The following is an 18,798-nucleotide window of genomic DNA, read 5'->3' on the forward strand; positions in this document are numbered from 1 at the left end:
TTTCTTGGTCAAATATAAAAATGATGATAATTTCAAATACTGCTTTAGAATAATTGCTTTCCTCCCTCTTTTATATGACAACAGAAGCTTGGCCTGATCTTAAATCAGATGCTGGCAGGCAGAGGGCTCTTGACAGCCCTGCAAAATCCTTTAGTTACAAGTCGGCTTTAGCCAATTGTTTATTTGTAAATGACAATTTTCTACAGAAAAATATATGCTTGGGCTTCAATTTCAGAGCCCTAGATTGCAGCCAGGAAAAAATAATTGAATTTTTACACATTTTTTTTCCCCCTCCTCTCTTTTTCTTCCTAACTTAAAAAAAAAAACCCAAACAGAAAAAGTGAGGCTGTGTAAGGTGTGATTGGAGCTGATTGAGGGGAATATCTGCCCTGGTTGATGTGCATGGCTGTGGGGGCAGGAGTGATGATTAGTTTGTTCTGTGCTGGGAGGATTTGGGGCCGCTCCAAGCTTTGTGTCCGATGCCTCGGTCCCGTGGAGGCTTCGCCTGTGGCCGCTGTGGGGTGGTGGGTCAGGGTCACCCTCGGTGTGGAGCAGGTCTGGGCTGTCCTCATGACCTCAGGAGCCCTCATTAAAGGCATCCTCAGAATCTTTAGTGAAAAAATAAGAAAGTGATAAAGCTTTCAGGCGCCAGGGTCGATCCCTGTGCCTCTGTTTGCTGGCCCATGTTTAACCAGGCAGGTCCTGGCTCTGGAGTTAGGGGCGTTTTTCCCTTCAGTCTCTGGAAGTTGGCTGCTTCACCCAGTTTCCAGAGAAAACGCATTTCAATGCCCGGATTTGTTCCTGAGGCGTTTGTTGGTTTCCTGAGTTAGGCAGTGTTGACTCCAACACCTCTCCATGGTGGGTTGGCTGCTGCTGAGCTGTCTCCAGCTGTAGGGCTGTGGCCTGCTCTGAGCTCTCCCCAGCCCCCTTCAGAGAATGCTGACAGCACTATCCTGGATCTGCCTGGAGCCACAGTGGCCCACGAGGATCAGTGGTGTGGGATCAGCCCACCAAAGACACCTTGGGGTTTGTATCCCTGGGCTGATCCTGCCTGTCCTCGAGGGCTGCAGGTTATGGATGATGGGTTGTGCTGTGGTGCGTTCTCCCTAGGGAATCCAGCACCATCCCTTTGCCTTGTTGGACCAAGCTCAGGCGCACCTGGGGCAGCAGGCAGTGCTGGGTGCTCAGCCGGGGTCAGAGGAATGCAGACAGGTTCCTGGAGGGGCTGATCCAGCCCTGGTGGACGGTGACTCCACAAGCACAGGCTGTGGTAGCTGGAGGATGCTGCGTTGGCAGCACTGGCTGTCTTTCACCATTTGATTATTTTAAAAGTAACTGTGCAAGTTCCTTTTAAACTGACCCATGGAAACTTAATAACACATCGCTTCAATTTGATGTAATTGCCTTTTGCCTGCCAAAGAGCATTCAGCTTGTCTGTAGGAAAAGGAGGGGCAAAGGCACCTCTCTTTTGAGACAGTAGCTATGAAGAGACAATGCTCGGACCCCTTTTTCACTTATATTTGCATTGAGAAGCACAATAAAAATCATTTATTAAAAAAAAATATCCGGGGGCTACAGTTGTTATTGAGAGCCTTTACTCAGCCATCTCTCAAATAAAAACGAAACAAGACAGAGAAAGAAGTATCTAATCAAATCGAATTGAAATTGCTTTTGTAGAGAAGTATTCTCATTATCTGGGTTAGGGATGGGATCTGAAGAATATTTCTTTTTTCCACATATTGTTTGAAATAATCTGGTTAAACCATATGCTTGTCTTGTAATTTCTTACAGATGGTCACAAGAACAAAGAAAATATTTGTAGGTGGATTATCGGCTAATACAGTAGTGGAAGATGTGAAGCAATACTTTGAACAGTTTGGCAAGGTAAGTTCTCCCCAAGTGAGCGCTACACAGTTCTTCTTTCGTCCTTTTCTTTTTAAAGTGTGTTTTCAACAACAAAAGTGCATTGAGGACTGAGCTCAAAGAACGCCAAGTTTTTGCTTTCTGTGTCATTTCTTGAAACCTCTGAAATTCCTTTTCTGTTTGTTGCTTGTGTGTGCACAACATTGCCAACACTGTTTATTTCCATTAAAGAAAAAAAGCATCGTTGGGAGGTGAATTTGTGTCTTCAGGAAGAATCTGACCCTTAGCTGAATGATTACACAGTTGTCTTCTCCATAAAATCAGCGTTCTGTTAGCCCCGATTCCAGTGGCAAAAAGGGCAGATAGACGTATTGGAGAGCTCATTAAGTTGTGAAAATGCCTGAAGGAACCACGTGAAAAGCAAGAGTAATGTGGAAGTCACTAGAATATCCACTTAATTTCTTACTAGAAAATCCTTCTGCAAGTATGTGTAGAATGCTGGCATCATTAAAAAAAAGAAAACAACAAAAAAACCCCACTAAAACCCCAAAACAAACAAGTTTATGCAGAGAAGGAGATCTGAACCTTGCCAGAATAGTCTTTGCTGTGATGTAACAGCTCAAACCCCACTGTCCAGGCTCTGGCTGGAGCTTGGTGAGACTGACTTCCACGGAGCTTCCTGGCTCCCCACGGCTTCTGGATGCTGGTTTGGGGCTGCTATGGGTGACGAGCTCACAGAGCTGCGGGCTCTGAGAGCAGTTTGTGTAGCACCTTCCAGGGGGACTCCTGCCAGCCCCACTGTCCACGGGACTCCATGGATTCCAGCTCCATGGATTCCAGCCCAACAGCTCGATTCCTGTCTTTTGGAGTGCAGCAGTTGATGTTTTAGATGCAAGATTGTGTGAGGACACAGCGGGGTATCTCAGAGCAAAGCAGCCCCCATTCCTTGTAGTTAGTTTATGTTTCTTTCATCTGCCCTGAAAAGCCTGAGCCAGGCAGGATTTTGTTGAGGGCTGAGGAGGCGAGTTTATAAATGGTTCCTGTGCTGGATTGATAGTTGTTTTGCAAACCAGTCATTTTATTTTCAATAATAATCTTCGATTCCGGCAGGATGTTTACGGCCTGCTGAGCCTTTTATTAAAGGATTACACGAGCTTTTGGATGTTTCTTCTGTAGTTACTTCTAATTGCAGAACTCTACTAACCTGTATTTTTCAAGTTAATAATAGTTTCAATATAAGTGCTTTGCATATTGTCTGGATGTTGTCTTAATATAGTCATTTTAATTTCACCATCTGGTAGTTTCATGCTTGCAATTTTACAGTCCCTGAGAATGCAGCAGCCAGGCTGTGTCTTGGGAGTGACTGGGGATTCAGGATGCTTTGGTTCTGCTTTCATGCTCTGCCATTCTTGAGACAGCTTAGCAGAGGTTTGCCTTTCCAGAGGCACTACTTTGGAAAAATCAAGTGGTTTTTTTTCAGGTGTCTTAATTTTTCAGGCTGAAAAATTAAGGAGCTGAAAATTGCACGAGTTGGGATTAAGACAGGAACCCATTCCTGTGTCAGCACAGCTGGGGATGTCCCGCTGAGGCTGTGTGGGCCAGGCACTAGAGCTCGGCTCCTGCAGGACTCGGGCTTGCAGGGCTTGGTCCCTGTCATTCCAGGTGACCTGTTTCACAGTCCCCCGTTCAGCCTGTGTAGAGTTTGGTGAAGCTGGTGGTGTTTGGGGCAGAGGCTGCTTGCCTGTGTGACTGTGACTTGACCTTGGTGCAGGTGTTTGGGTTCTCCCCACGGCAGTGCTCTTTATCAGCTGGGACAGTTTGGTTTTGGGGTGTTGGAGGTGATTCTCCCTGAGTCTCTGGTTGTCAGGAGATGCAGAGCTGGTTAATGACCCTTGGAAATGGGGAGTTGTGGCTCAGCTAGTTAGAAGACTCGTTACCACACTGAGGACAGTGGGGTACTGCATTCAGATACAGTGAGCCAGGACTGGTGCTGCAGGACCTTGCAGGAGTCACATCCTTCTCCATCCCGCTTCCCTGCCCCTCCAGGACCTCCTTGCTGAGATCCCCAGCCCTCTGGGGCAGGGCCTGTGCTCAGCACGCAGCCTGGCTGTCCAGTCCAGCCATTACCATGCAAACAGTGATCCACATCGATTGGCAAGCTCTGCCGTTGCTTAGAGCTTCCTTAAAATAAAGCAAATTGCATTACATAATTAACGTGTGAGGAGCCGCCCGTGTTTGATAAGAGCATCTCAGGTGATTTGCTCTTTGAAATGCTGAGCTTATTTATTGGTGTGGAAAAAATTGCTTACCGACAGCTGCGATTCCTGAAATCCTGTTTGTACTTGCTGTGGAGGGGAGCTTTGCAGCCAGGGGAGGTTGTTTTGGTAACTAGAAGTAGTCCTCAGAACACAGGAGGTGGGGACAGCAGCCACCAGCTTTGGGCCCAGGCCGGCTTGCTGGTGTAACTGGAGTTGGCAGGAGAGGGATAAAGTGTTGAATTTGAAACTGCAGCTTTTTGAAAAGTTAATGCTGGAACCTTTGTCTCCAAGAAAAGGAAAAGCTTTAGTAAACCCTCTTGCCTTCTTCACCAGTGCAAGTGCCTGATGATACAGCACCAAAGTTTGTGGTAATAATAATTCCTGAAGTTTGGCTCGTGAGATTTCTTATAGGGATTATTTTTGCTTTCTGAAAAAGCCCAGGAGTCCCAGATTTCCTTTTGGGAAGGTGGGCATCCTTAGCTGCTGTAAGCTGGGAGGAAAACCAGGAAAAATTATCGAGTGAAGCCAAAAGCCATCACAGGACGAGCACGGAGCAGTGTAATGAACAGCCCTGTGACTGCTTAGAGCTGCTGAGGCTGGTCCTGTGCACTTGCAGTGGTTGTGGGACTCCCAGAGAGGCTTAGTGCAGTTTGGGTGCTGAGGAGGGGAAGCATTCTCCTTCCAGTCTTTTCAGGGAGCAGAATCTATGGAGGACCTGAGAAGGCTAAGCTGGGAAAATGCCAAACTAAGCCATAAGCATTTACAATCAGAAGAAGGGGAAAAAAAAAAAAAAAAAAGCCATTGTGTTACTCCCTGATCCTGACAGTCTCATGCAGTTGTTTGTGGGATCCTCTCCTGTTTCAGTCAAAGATGTTTCAGACATTCTTACAAACAAAATAAATTCACTGTCCATGTTGACCCGTCTGGGCTCTGCAGCATCGCCCTTGTGCTGGGTGTGAAAAGCTGCTGAGGCCAGGCTTTAAAAGAATTTAAGTGAGAAGCGTTAGGGCTGAGGAGATCCAGGGGGAGCGGTGGGGCTGGCATTCCTCCCCTCTGGAGAGGCCATGGTGCTGCCCTGAGCCGTGGGCAGTGCTGGGGCTGCAGGTCTGCTTGTTTTCTGGAAGGAGTAGAAAGTGTGGAGCTCTGAGATGGGGACATGTCGGAGCATTTAAGGCATCAGGCATCGTTTAAAAAAGGAAAAAGCCACAACAGACTCCTAAAGCCTCACCTGGAGTTCTGTGAGCAGCAGAGGAGAGCTGTGAGTGCTCGTGAGTTGCACTTCTCAGGACCTGCAGGCGCTGGCCACGAGGGCAGGGAGGGCTCGTGTTTCCCAGGTGCTGCTCCCTGCCCAGAGCTCCTGTGAGAGCAGCCCGGGCCTTCGCTTGCGCTTTGCAATTATACTTCACATGGCGAACTGTGTAATTAGTTTGGAAGACTTATGCCTAGTCATTGGTTTATCCTAATCGGCTTTGGCTTTTCCCAACAACAAAGTGAGCTTATTTTCCTAAGCTGAAACAACTCTGCTCCCTTTGTTCCTCTCTTTTATTGTCTCATTCCTTTCATTCTGTTTTACTGCCAAAGTTTTGTTTCATTAGGCCTACAAGTCATTTCCAATCCAGTGGGCTGCTACAATAAGGCCTTTATAACTCAGCTGCCCTGGTTCCCATGTCCCTTCTGGTCCAGAGCCAGGACTTGCTGTTTGACATGGGATTTTAACCCTTTGGCTGCCCCAGCTGCTGGCTCCCCCTTGGTGGGGCTGAGCCAGGCTGGAGATGGGGCTGGCGGGACCACACTGATCTCATGGATCCCAATGATTGCATGCGGCCATTAATTGATGGGATAATGGGCTCCAGGTAATGCGTTCAGGCCCAATTATGGAAAGAGAATTCTGAGTAAAAACCTTCTTACTGTAGTGAGTCGTGGTGGGAACAGTCCTTGGAATGAAGAGGCCGCTGTGTCCTTCTAACAGGGTGGGAACAGAGTTCTGGTGAAGGTATGTTCCAGTTGTCCTGAGCTATTAGATCAGCCCATCTAGGACCGTTCTTGTAGAAAAAATCATGTTTTCTTGTGTAGCAGAGAACACAAATTTAAATTTATCCTTTTTTGAATCAGAGTGGTGATGTTTGAAGGAGATCTGTGAAGTGGTTTTGTGAAAAAACAATACTTTTCCATAATGCTATTTCAGACTGCTGGAAGAGCAGTCAGTGCTGGTGGCCCCAGATGTTTTGCTTTCAATCTGACAGCATTGGCTCTTCAATTTTCCTTTCACAGTAATCCTAAAGTGACTTTCAGGAGAGGGGGCTCTGGCACTTTTTTTATTTTAAATTTCCAGATGAAATTGGACCAGACCAGTATGCATTAATTTTGATTTCTGTCCTGGCTTGCCACTAGGTCTCTCAGACCTACCGTAGACCTGTTTCAGCTTCACTTGGAATATGTTGTTTCCTCAGGAATGGCTTTTAAGATTGGAAATTTTGAGACAAGACAGGATTTCTGAATTACCTCTGTGGATCTGAAATGTTTTGTGCAGTCACTTGTTATTTCCTGTGAGACGCAGAGCAGATCAGTGGAATAATAATAATAATATCTGGATTCTGAGTTGGTTTGTTTTCTTTTTTTTCGGTGAAACTGTTGAGCTTTTGAAAACGTGTAATTTTCTCATCTCTTCCTTCTGTAGCCTTAGTGTCTTAGTCAAGTGAGAGAAGGTACCTTCTCACAGCTGTCCTGGCTCCAGGCATGCCTCCATGGCCCCGTGGTGCTGCCTCACAAGGAGCTAAAGCTGGAAGCTCTGAACAGCAAAGCGTGAGAATGAGAATTTCCTCCTTCAGTTGTACCATGCCCTGCATTATAACACAGACCCTGGTGCAAATAACAACCAGTTAACCTTTGAAAAAATAACCTTTGTAATGAAGTCCCTCTGCTTTCTCTGTGTTAAGTGTGTCAGGAGGGGAGGAGGTGGGATCCACACGAGGATTTCAGCCTAATCGGATGGTTTACATAAATCGCTTCCTCCGTGCTCTCCTCCCTGACAGCTGTGAAAATATAAATCAGGAAAACAGGAGAGAAAACTCCTCCTTGTTTGGCCAGGCTGTCTGGGTGTGAACGAGTTAATGCACTGCTGTGGTATTAAGCACTCCAGTGGTTTACTTGTCCCTGAGACCTCGAGTATGGCCTCTGAAGATGTTTTTACAATAAAGTTGTTAGCATGAGAAAAGGTGGTTTTCTCACCATGGGTTCATTTTGGGGGGATTTGGAAGTCTGTGTGGAGCTGGGGCTAAGGCCAGAGTCAGGAGGTGCAAGGAATTCTGCTTGTATGAAAGTGAAAGCTTAGTTAATTTAGCCTTGGCAGAGAGTTTGGATTGTATTGTCACCTCAGTTGGACATTGATATGTAGATTTAACGGTCAATAGGAGACATGGATGGGCTGTCCTTAAAGCATTTGCTTTGCAGAAAAGTCATTTTTTGGTTTGACAGATTGTTAGCCTTTCACATTTTTCAGCACTGTATTTCCCAGTTCAGTACTTGGGGATTGGTTATGTTTTATGAAATGAAGGGACAAATTTGGACTCTTACTTACATTGTAGTCTCTAATAGCCAGAGTTCCCAAAACATTTGTAATAACGCAGTAAAACAGAGAACGTGATGGCTTTTTTTTGCCTACTGCTGCTGTCAGTGTTCTCCTCCAGAGCAACTCCAAGCTACAGGCCTGCTGTGGAACAGCTCAGAGCTCGTCCTGTTCTTGTTTCTAAGTTATCTGCGTGCACCTTGGCAGAAGTTGCATAATTTGAATTGCTCATCTCCTTAAAACAGAACCAGCAATAAACAGGCACGTCATTGTTTGCAGCTCCTGATAAGTTTGGGACAAGGAAAAGCAGAGATTTTGGGGGCTGTTCTGTTACAGGAGCACGGAGCAGCATCCACCTCCTACACACCGCTGCCTCTGCCCTGTGCTTGTGCTTTATAATTTCAGTGCTTCCACATTTCCTTATTTCCATGTTATGTCCATGATGTGCCAAAGGATAATGAATGTTCCTTTAAATTTTAGCTTTGGCATGTGACAAGGGATCTGGGATATAGGGGTCCCTCATGGCCTAAAGCACTTTTTATTATTTCTTCTCCCTCCTACACATGCGCTTTTTTTTTTTTTTTTTTTTTTTAAAACAAACTGAGAAACTTGATCATTGCTTGCAAAGCAGCCACTGTTTTTATCCTGCCAGTGAGAAGCTGTACACAGGAAGTCAGTTTTTAGGTGGTCTGTAATAAGCCACATGCTTTGTGGAAGTGGTTTTGTTATAAATTAGATGTTGGTTTCTACCTGGGTTTTATGAAAAGAGGAAATGTTAAGGTGGGATTTGTGGGCACGAAGGCGGTATCAGAGCCCAGCAGAAGTCTGAAGTACAGTTTTATTTCCTTTTCTCCTCTGGTTGATGAGGTGCTGAGGAGGCTTCGTGCTGTAGCACTGCAGCCCGTGGGAGATGAGTGAAATCAATCATTATTCAGGGGCTGTGTTTGGGGAGAGAAAAGTTATATGAAAATATTCAGGTTTCCTCCTCCAGCATGCATGTGATTTTTTTTTTTTTGGTGTGTGTCTTTTTGTCAGTTTTACAACTGAGCCAAACCCATGGAAATTATCTATATCCTTTCTGAGACCCCAAGGAAGTCAATTTTGTTTTTCACCCCCGCTTTTATTTTATACAAATGCAATAGGCTATATAAAACCCCTAACAAAATGAGTTAATCCTGTTTGGTAACATCTTTACATTATCCCTGGAGCATTCTTGGATTCAGCCCCAGTGAGTGGGGTTGTAGAAGCAGAACTTCCCTGGAAGGAGATGATTTGGGTTTGCAGTGCTGTGGTGGCATCTCCAAGCCCTGTTTGGTCCCGTGGGTCTGGCTGCAGCTCTGCCCCAGCAAGCTGGGTTGAAAGCAGAAGATGGTGGTGTTAATCCCCAGCACTAGGAACCAGGTAAAATATCTGATGGACATTTTCAATATCTGCTGTGAAATTGCATCAGATTCCACTTTGGCACTTGTCTGGAAGCGCGGCCTCCTGGGTACTCCAGAAGTTATTTATAGGTGTAGGTGCTGCTCCTGCCATCCCTCCAGGGCACTTCTGATCTTTGAGGAGCTGCAGCTGAGGGGGCCCAAAGCTTGGCTTTGGGAAAGCTCATGTTTTAGCACTGGTTCTCTAATGAAGAAACAGCAGCAGTTATTTAAACTTGGTGTGGTGTAATTGAAACCCATCCTCTCCTTCCTGCTCGCAGGTGTGGGGGAGGCTCACGGCCAAAGTGAGCTGGTTAAAACATAATTGATTGGGGAGTCAGCGTTTGATCAGTGCCATCATCCCACATAATGGATACCCCGGCACTGAGTGATGGGATGGGAAACGTGAGCGGGTTTTAAATGCGGCTCTGAGGCTGGGCCACAAAGAAAAGGGCTTTTTAAAGTGCCCAGGAAGAACTTCATAGAAATTGTTCCAAATGTGGAGAAGAGCACATGTTAGTGGGAGCAGATGTAATAACGCTTTTTCCACATGGAAATGAATGGCCATATTGGTCAGTCCTAGAGATGAAATATCTGAGTTTTGCTCGCTCATGGAATAGCGAGGTGAGACCAGTTTAATTAAAGTGAAGTTAATTCTGCAGGAGTAGAATATGCAATTCATTTGACATCCAGTGTACACGTCTAACTCTGTTAGGAATACTTAATATGTTTTTTTCTTGGGGGGGGAAAAAGTGCCTGCACGTATTTGGGTAGAAATGGAGTTGTGGCCAAGCATGAATCACGTCAGTCCTATCAATAATTACCAGTCCTGGTACCTGCCAGCCCAGAGAGGGAGAGAGTGGTACAGTATATGTATTTATAAATATAACTGCAGAAACGGGGACAAGGGCAAAGTAGCTCAAATGAAGAGCCAATTAAGATAATCTAAGCAGAATGAGGATTAACTGCCTCTTAATCTGAAGGGTACCTAAAATGCATGTGGCCAGTTTAGGTCAAACAAGTGTTGTCTGTGTCAGGGACATCCACAAGGGGTTTGGGGTGAACAGGAATGAACACGAAGTGTTCACCCCAGTGCCCAGTGGTGTCAGAATGGTTCTGAGGGGTCCTGCTGGCAGCGTGTGCATGGAATGAGCCTCTGTGCTGTGGTGTCACCGCCGCAGGAGTTCGGAGGAGTATTGAATGTGTCATAAAGAAATGATTGCTGGTATAAGGGGAGTTAACATCTTGCAGTTTTTCTTTCCCAGAAAGTGGAAAGCACTCACAAGTCTTGTCAGGGAAGAAGCTGCTCTGTTTTTTCTTTTTAAAAAACAGTTTTAAACCCATTTTATTTAACCATTTAGCCCTTGTTCCATTTGCTGCTGCTCCAGGTGAGGCACCTGCAATGTACGTGGTGGGGAAAGGGATGCACATTTGCGCCTCTATTCCAGGAGATTGATTTTAAATTCCAGCAAACACGAGCATGTGCAGGATTGCACTGGGAGCATCCGTTTATTCTACCACTGGCCTGACAGGGTGTGGTGGGTGTGTGTTACCTGGGGCTGTTGGCTCGTGCTGGGTGTTTTTTGGGAGGCAGGGGGTGCCTGGACCCCACTGGCTGTGCCGCCTTTGCGGGGCCGTTGCCGTGTGAGTGGTGGCTCTGCAGGTGAAGGTGCCTGTGTTGACTCTCTCACTCTGCCGAGTGGTTTAGCGAGTTCAGATCTGTGCCATGTTAATTGTCAGGACTGGGAGGGTGGGAGCAGATTTCACCGGGGGCAATGGAAGAGATCCAATGAATTTCCACTCTGTTTCACTGCTTGGCAAACCAGCACTTACTGTCACTTTGCATAAATAGGTTTATTTCAGAAGGTCAGCCGGCACCACTCCCCCCTTCCCCTGCCGGCCCACCCTCCCCTGAAGGAGAGGAGGCCGACGAGCATTTAATTTCCCCAGCAGCAGGTGCTTGTCATCCATCTGAAGAAAGCTGCCAACATCTGGTGCAATTGCCTCGGCAAACGCAGTAACAAGGCGCCTGCAGTTCAAACGCAGAGAGAGCATTGCCTCTTTAATGATAACAAGCTGTTGGCTTCCCCTCTGAGATGAATTCATCTCACAGATGTTTGTCTAGTTTTGGCAATCTTATCACTATAGCTTTGGTGATTATGCTCAACTGGAGACTATTACTATAAAAGAAGTTTGAACTTGTTCCATTTTTGCATTATTTATTTATTTAGCCATTTATTTCTCTGCTTTCTGGATATAATTTGTATCAACAACTGTACTGTTGGTCCCATTACCCAAGTACCCTCACGCTTTTTATTGCATCTGCTGAACAGTAGCTTGCTACTTGACTCCCACCGCTGGCAAATGTCTTTCAGCCACGCTGACGTTTTTAACATTCCCCATCAACAGCTTTGTGGTTTGAACCCTCTATTTAACACTACATTTTCTGGGATTACTTGGCGCTCACTCTGTCTGTTCTCTCTAATAACTGCAATATACTCACTATTTCTGCAAAGCGTGAGGTGCCAAGAATATTCTGGATATTCTGTTTGGACGGCAGCGCTCTGGTGACCTTGGCAGGGCTTTGTAATGACAACACACGACCGTCTTCATTGTTGGATCTTAAACGTTTCCAGCCTCAGCGTGATCCTACGGAACATGGGGACCTGCAGGCTGAGGGCTGCAGTGCCTTTTGCTCTTGTTTGCTTCTCTAACATGCCTGTTTTTTTTAAGGAGACAATTTCTCCCCGAACATGTGGAATTTAATTCTGGTAAATAGGATTTATTTTTGGAAATGTGCTTGTGAATAGGTGACTCATGCCTGAATGAAGATGTGTCACTGTTGGTGGGGATACCACGTATATAATTTCTTAGGCTATAAATAGATGACAGTCCAAGTACTGGTGACATGGTGATGCTTCGCACCGACTCGTTAGCTCAGCCTGGCTGCTGAGGAGAGTGTTTAGAGTGTCAGTCTCTCCTGCTGGAGCAACAATTTCTGCTGATGCTTATGGAATAACATCAATAGATTTGTGAAATCCTGGGAGCACTTTAATTGGCACAACAGAAATCAGGGTCGAGGCACGTTCCTGTGGTGCCATCATGGGGTGTACTCGTGTTTCTTCTCTCATTGCAGAGGTGGAAAAACTGAGAATTGGGGTGTTGGGTGCTTGTCAAAGGCCAAGTGTACCACCTGCAGGGTCCTGAAACTCAGAAACTGGGTTTGCTCATTTGTTTCTGTTGCTGAGGGGATTTTAAGATAAACACACAGGATCAGAGCTCACTCCCATTTTCAGATCTTGGAAGTAGCAGTTCCTTTTTCCTGTTGTTGATGCTAAACCGTGGTTCCATGTTGTTGATGTTTGCTCAACACCACTTAGCCACCAACACAGCACATATGGTTTAATGGCTGTCTTTTTTTTCTGCTTCTGCTGTAGTTAGAGTATTATTAAAAATCCATTAAATTTTGATGTACATCATAAAATATGTGCTCCTGTGAATGCGAGTGCAGATAATTATTTCTGATGAATAAACCAAAAGGACAAGTATGTAAGAAGTTCGTCCTGCAGCTTTCAATTTTCATTATATACATCTCCTGCAGGGGCAATCGTTGTGATGTTGCAGCTGGTTACTTCCGTGGCCTGGCTCTCCCCAGAGATGGATGATGACAGTGCAAACTTGAACTTGCACAAGTGCCAGTGTTTTTGTGGGCATATTTGTAGGTAAATGGTTAAGCAGGGGAGGTAACCCTCGGGAAGGCAGAGAGGGTGTGCAGAGTCTGCAACACAGCAGTGACTTTCTCCGTGTTGGTTCATTGTGCCTGGGCTTTGTGGATTCCCAGAAAGTAACCCAATTATTTCTCATTAAAGTAACTCAGAAATGAAGCAACAAGCAAGGTGTCATTGCTAAAACACCACCAGGAAGCCAGGCAAGCTCTTCTTGGTGTCCAGGGCCTGAAGCAGGCAAGGGAATCATTAAAAATAATGCATTATAGTGTCCATAAAGTTTCCTGCAGTATATAATGGCCCACAGGGGCCTCACCTAGTTTTCCATGTATGATATGGTTATAGCATCTCATTAACTTTCCCATAACACCAAATACGCTTCTCTTGAACACCCCCTTCAGGCTTCACAGGTTTCGCCAAGTATTTCCTAACAAGCAGGAACTTCAATATTTATCATGCTCGCCTTTTATCCCCACCGGGTTAAAGAAGTGGTTGGCCTCTCTCCTGCCCCTTTAATTTCCTATTCCTGAATGCTCTGGGCAAACCCAGCTCTGGCAGGGTCCAGTCCCCTCACTGAGAGGACTTCCCTCAGTTTTCCCAACTCTGGTTTTAAGAGTCGCCCCTGGTATTTCTTCTGTTTAACTGCATGCCTGCACCCAGGGATTAGTCTTGGTGTAGCACATAAACTCTTGCAGAGACCTTGTGTTGGAGTGAAAGCTCCTCTGGACTCAGGCCCAGAGGGAAGCCAAAGCACAGGGGTTGAATTAAAACCTTTGGACAAGCTGAGATACATGAAGCCACACCAAAGTGAAATAGAAATAGAGATTTTTAACTTTTAGTAGAAATACATGCTAAGTGCCTTAAAAAGTGCCTTAAACATTAAAAAGCTGCAGCAGAGACCTTAAAACATAGTTCTTCCTGCAGCAGTGTTACTTTCTCACAGAATTCTTTTACTTTAGACAAAACATAGATAGAATTATACTGTTCACATTTTTTAGATAGAGTGTTCACGTAAACAACAAAAACTGATAGAAACTGTATGTGCAAATCTGTGTAATACCAGAGTAACACTGGTGTAAGGCTTAAAATTGTTAGAATTAGACCAGGATAGGTTAAGAAAAGGAAAACTGGAATCGTGTGTTAATCTTATTGGTCAATTAACAAATATAATCTACACTTCTGTAAGAAAAGGATTAGATAATAGAAGAAACTAGAATTAGAAGAAGCAGCTGTTTTCTGCCTGCTGTTGCTGCTTGGCCTGATCATGTAACCCCCTTGAACTCTGCCTTCAAGAAAGCTGTGAGACTATGAAACAAAGAATTCGGCAGCCTCCTCTGCTCTCTTACTCTGGTCCGAGAAGGAAGGGTATCAAAAGCTCAACAACCTTGGTCTTGGAAGCAGCACACAGCCCTTAGCTATCCCAAATGAGAAAGCCAACTAAGTCCTAAAGATCCTTTGTACCTGTGGTTTCTTTGCACCTGGATGTTAGTGCTAAAACTGCTCAGGCCTTGATGTGCTGTGTGTGGTGACTTGGTTGCTTTTTGCCCTGGAAAGGCTCCTTTGGGGCTGGGCACTGCTGCTGGTTTAGCTGAGTTCAGGGAGGTTGGTCCTGGGGGAAGATGATGTTTTGAGCTGATGTGGCCATCGGATGAGCTCAGGGATAAAGGGAAGGATGGAGTTATGCTTGTGCTGGGTTTAGGAGTTCAGCTCTGTGGACGTGGCACTGATTTGCTGTGTTATTTTGGTCTTATTCAGGTCTCTGTCCAAAATCTGGGACTAATAGTGTGGCTTTCCTCTTGCTGCTGTAACTGCAGGCTGTTCCGAGGGGGTTGAGCTGGCTGCGTGCAGCACCTTGCCACGACCTTGATCAAAGTCACAGAGCTGCTTTGAGACCAAACGATGACAAATAAATTCACCTTCATACAGTTTAGTCTAGCTGGCTTTGTTCCTTCATCCCTGATCTTCCCTGCGAAGGGTTCTGTTTACTTTCCCTGAAATGGAAGAGGCCCTGCTACACAGTCCTCTTTCAAAAATAAACCTCTGAAAAGGAAAACAAAAGAGAAGGAACAAAAATCAGACATTGTCCAATTATACAGAGCAGATCCTGATTCTGTGTTCCAGGCAGCTTGAGCCAGAGGTTTGTTTAAGTGTAACACGAATTCTACCATTTTTGGATGGTTTGAAACTCTCCTCTTCTCCCTCTTGTACTTTCAGAAAACAATCAAAAAAAAGAACTGCCCATCCTGTCAAAAAGAAGAGCTGCAGAGATTCAGTACTCAGGATGGCAAAAGCAGATGAAGGGACACAAACACTTCCCACCTTCATGCTCTGCCTCCCTGAGAGTGGCCTTGGACTGTGGGGTCCCTGTGCCAGCCAGGCTTAAATGCCTTGGTGGCATCAGCATCTTTAGCAGTTTGCAGTCATGTTTCTGAAGTAAAAAAGCACTAAATGTTGCCTGTTCCCACCCTCAGAAGGGCTGAGAGGGATAACTGAAAACCTCTGTAATGCCAGAACTGCACTGTGTTCATCAATAATTAGGATAGGGGTTCCTGGTGGGAAGTAAGCTTTGTGCTTGGTTGGCTTGCAGGTCCTGTTTTCCATTTCTTTTCTGTTTAAGTGGAGAGGTTTATATACTGTTCCTTGACCTAAAAACTTGCTCTGTAAAAGGTACAGAAGGTGCAGGCTGAGATAATGCGTCTTTTGGGACTGGAGGTTCACTTTTGCCCTCTGTTTACACGGTGTAAATCAAACTGGAGTAGAGCTGTGCAAACAGGCCAGGGCAGCTTGTGCATCAGGGGCTGTTCAGCCCTGTCACGGTGGTAATGCTGGGTGAAAATGCTACTGCCTGGGCCAGTTTTGTCTTGGCCTTTAGGGATCAGGGAAGGGCTCTAAAAATAAAAGAATCTGAGGTAATTGGAGCTGGTCTGCACACACAGGGTGTGAGTGAACGTATTCCATGTGTCAGCAGCACTGGAGCTGTGCTTATTCACATGAGCTGTGAGTCGGACACTTGGTTTTGAACAGTGTGGGCTGGGAACAGTATCTTTAGGAAGAAATTCTTCACTGTGAGGGTGGGGAGGCCCTGGTACAGGGTGCCTTGTCCCTGGAAGTGTGCAAGGCTGGGTTGGGTGGGGCTTGGAGCAACCTGGGGTAGTGGAAGGTGTCCCTGCCCATCGTGGGGAGTGGAACTGGATCTTTAAGGTCCTTTCCAACCCAAACCATTCCATGGTTGTGTCCCCACTGCATGAAGGGTCTGCATGTGCTCTTCGGTGTCCCGTTCTCTGACTCTTGTGGCCTCTCCAAGCAGGGTTGGAGTGTTGGTGCTGTGAGCCACAGCCCCGCCAGCGTGTGCAGCCTCCTGTGTGCTACAGCCCGGGCAGGAATCCCTTCCCTTGCTCAGAGTGCTGCTGAAATATTAATACAGAACAAATCATCCGGTTTAAACCGAACATCAGGTGGCGGAGGGAGCAGTGGGGTATGATGCTCGCCGTGGTTTGTACAGGGAAATGTGCCTCCACTGCTGCTGGATCGTCCTGGCACAGTGCCCTGAGCCAGGTGGGGAGGTGGAGGAAATGTAATAACCTGGTCCTCTTAAGTGCTGGGAGTTTGGGTCCTTAATCTTGCGCTAGGCTCCTAGGAGCTAAGGTGAAATGAGTAAAGGAGTGTTGCTATTTTGCATCATCTGTGAGTGATTGGGAGGGTACTTGGAAAAAGTTAACTGCTCTTGGGACTTTCTCAGACTGGCTGTTTAAATCAGTTATTTTTCCCAAATGCTAAATCTAGGAGACTTCCTCAGCAGCCCAGTGGTAATAATAATACTTATATAGCACTTTACATATTCCAAGTGCTGTCCAAAAAGCTGATCTGTCTTGTCTGCAGTGATGTGTAGTTAAACTTGAAGGATATTGGCCTGAATTTGTAGTTGTTTATCAGCTGTGTATCTGTGGGTGAATTTACTTTTCTGATGGTTTGTACCCTGTGAGTAAATTCATTTCTCCTGTGGATCTTGACATTAATTCTAGTCTTTCGTCTGGGTAGTGGAGATGATCTTTAAGAAGAGCAGAGAAGAAAGATGTCTTTCTGGCTATTGCACTGCAAAAAAAGATGAGCACAGCTTTAGAGAAGTATTTCAGCCTAATGCATAAATTAATTTAGACCCCTAGAAGGAGTGTGGTTTTTCCCTGGGGAATGACCTGGCTGCCACGTGGCACACGGATGGCCATTGCCTCTCTTACATAATCTCTCCAAGGGTTTGCTGTTCTTTAAAGGTGTTTCCAGGGGGCATTAGGTGTGGGCAGAGGGAGCAGGTTTGCACACCTGCCTGCAATTAAGGAGTTTGTTTTTATTCCTCTTGATGGTTTATGACGGTCCCAAGGACAGTCTGTACCGTGTGGAGTTGTCCCTCAGCCAAGCGCGTAGTGCTGGAGAGGGGGAAGTGCTCCACACCCAGCCCTGTGTCCCCTTCTCGGTGTCACCTCGGGCAGGTGGGAGCCCAGGATGTGGGAACCAAGCGGAGCTGAGGGCTGACACGGGCAGGATACAGAATGTGGAGGCACAGGGCCTGGGTGAGGGCTTGTGGGAGACTGGAGAAGGAAAATATCCTCAGTGAAAGGGGCCAGGGAGAGAGCCAAGTTCCTCGAAAGAGGACCTTGCAAGGAACGCACAGATGACATGAAAAAGTAATTAAAAGGAAAGCCCTAATGGGACGTTAGGGGGAGATGCAGCTGGAACTTGAATAAGCAAATGTAAAGAGGGAATTAAGTTTGTAAGCTTTCCTCTGAGGAACTGCTGGGGAAAACAGGGCAACAGCTTCTGCTGATGTAAATCAGCATTGAGCCCACTGCCAAAGAGCTCCTGCCTGTGAGTGTGGCTCATTTGATATTTGCTGGTCCTAAACCTGGAAAACACACGGGGAAAGAGGCTGTGGCGTTCTGCAGAGGTGACATGAAGGACGCTTGAGTCCAAAGTGAAGGATATCGACTACAAAAACAAAGGGAGACTGTTGGTAATGTAGTCTGCCTGGGGCAAATTGATAGTTTGCGATAAGTAATTTTAATTTAAGTGTATAATGCTTTAAATTATCTGGATAATTTAATCTATGTGATTTTAAAGAAATGATTTATCAGCTCTGATCTTGCATAAAAATAAAATAAACCAAATAAAACAAAACCCCTCAATTAATATTAGCACTTTCGCTCTGGAGAGTAATACACAGCAGAGACATTTATTTTTAGCTGTGAAGAATTTGCATGTGTGTTTCCAGATGTGTTCTCAGACTTGGTGCTGCTTAAAATTCAGCTACCACAGTATGTAGATCCCAGTTTTCTTTTCCGTAGCATTTTGTCTCTGCCACTGTGGATGTAATTTTTGTCTTTTTTTCTTCTTTTTTCTCTTTTTTCTCTTTTCTCCCAGCAGAGGTGGTGGAGGGGGGTGTGATGATTAAGGCAGCCGGTAAGTCTCTTAGCTTCCTCTGAACTTTACTCCCTCTGCCAGGAGTGACCTATTTAGATGAGGCCCTTTGATGCAGTTGGGGAGGTCAGGTGAGGTCAGAGCACTGGCCGTGCCAGAAATCCCACAGATGCAGGAAGCCGGGAACTTCTGGAGGATGCGGGTTGAACAGGCAGTTGTTTCAGCGTGTTCTCTCTCTGCGTGTGCGTTTGTTCTTTCTCTAAATCCCTGGAACAGAGGGGGCCGGGTGCTCTGCAGTGCAGAGAGCGGCCGAAACGCCCCTGTGCTCGCGGGCGGGCGCAGGATCCTCGCGGGAGCGGGCCTGGAGCAGGCACAGCGCCGGGCTGGATTCCCCCTGCTCCGCTCAGGGATCGCTCAGCGCTCACGCAGATGCAGATGGCAGCCCTGCCTCCCCAGCTCCTCCTTCCCGGCGTCCTCGCAGCCTCCGAACAAGGGGCTGCGCAGATGTGTGAGATCCTCCAGCCTCTTTAATTCCTCTAATTGCCATGTGGAAGAAAGGG

At 46.1% G+C, this 18,798-nt stretch overlaps 1 protein-coding gene across 16 annotated transcripts in view; it reads left to right on the forward strand.

Moving 5' to 3' along the window:
• MSI2 (musashi RNA binding protein 2) overlaps positions 1–18,798 on the forward strand; it is a 213,110-nt gene that overhangs the window by 72,945 nt on the left and 121,367 nt on the right. For all 16 annotated transcript variants that reach the window (XM_048324649.1, XM_048324651.1, XM_048324655.1 and 13 more), the window contains one exon: positions 1,792–1,884. In XM_048324649.1, the coding sequence (XP_048180606.1) occupies positions 1,792–1,884 (93 nt within the window). The remainder of the gene's footprint in view (positions 1–1,791; positions 1,885–18,798) is intronic.

This window comes from Corvus hawaiiensis, chromosome 20 (genome assembly GCF_020740725.1).
Source record: "Corvus hawaiiensis isolate bCorHaw1 chromosome 20, bCorHaw1.pri.cur, whole genome shotgun sequence".
NCBI lineage: Eukaryota > Metazoa > Chordata > Aves > Passeriformes > Corvidae > Corvus > Corvus hawaiiensis.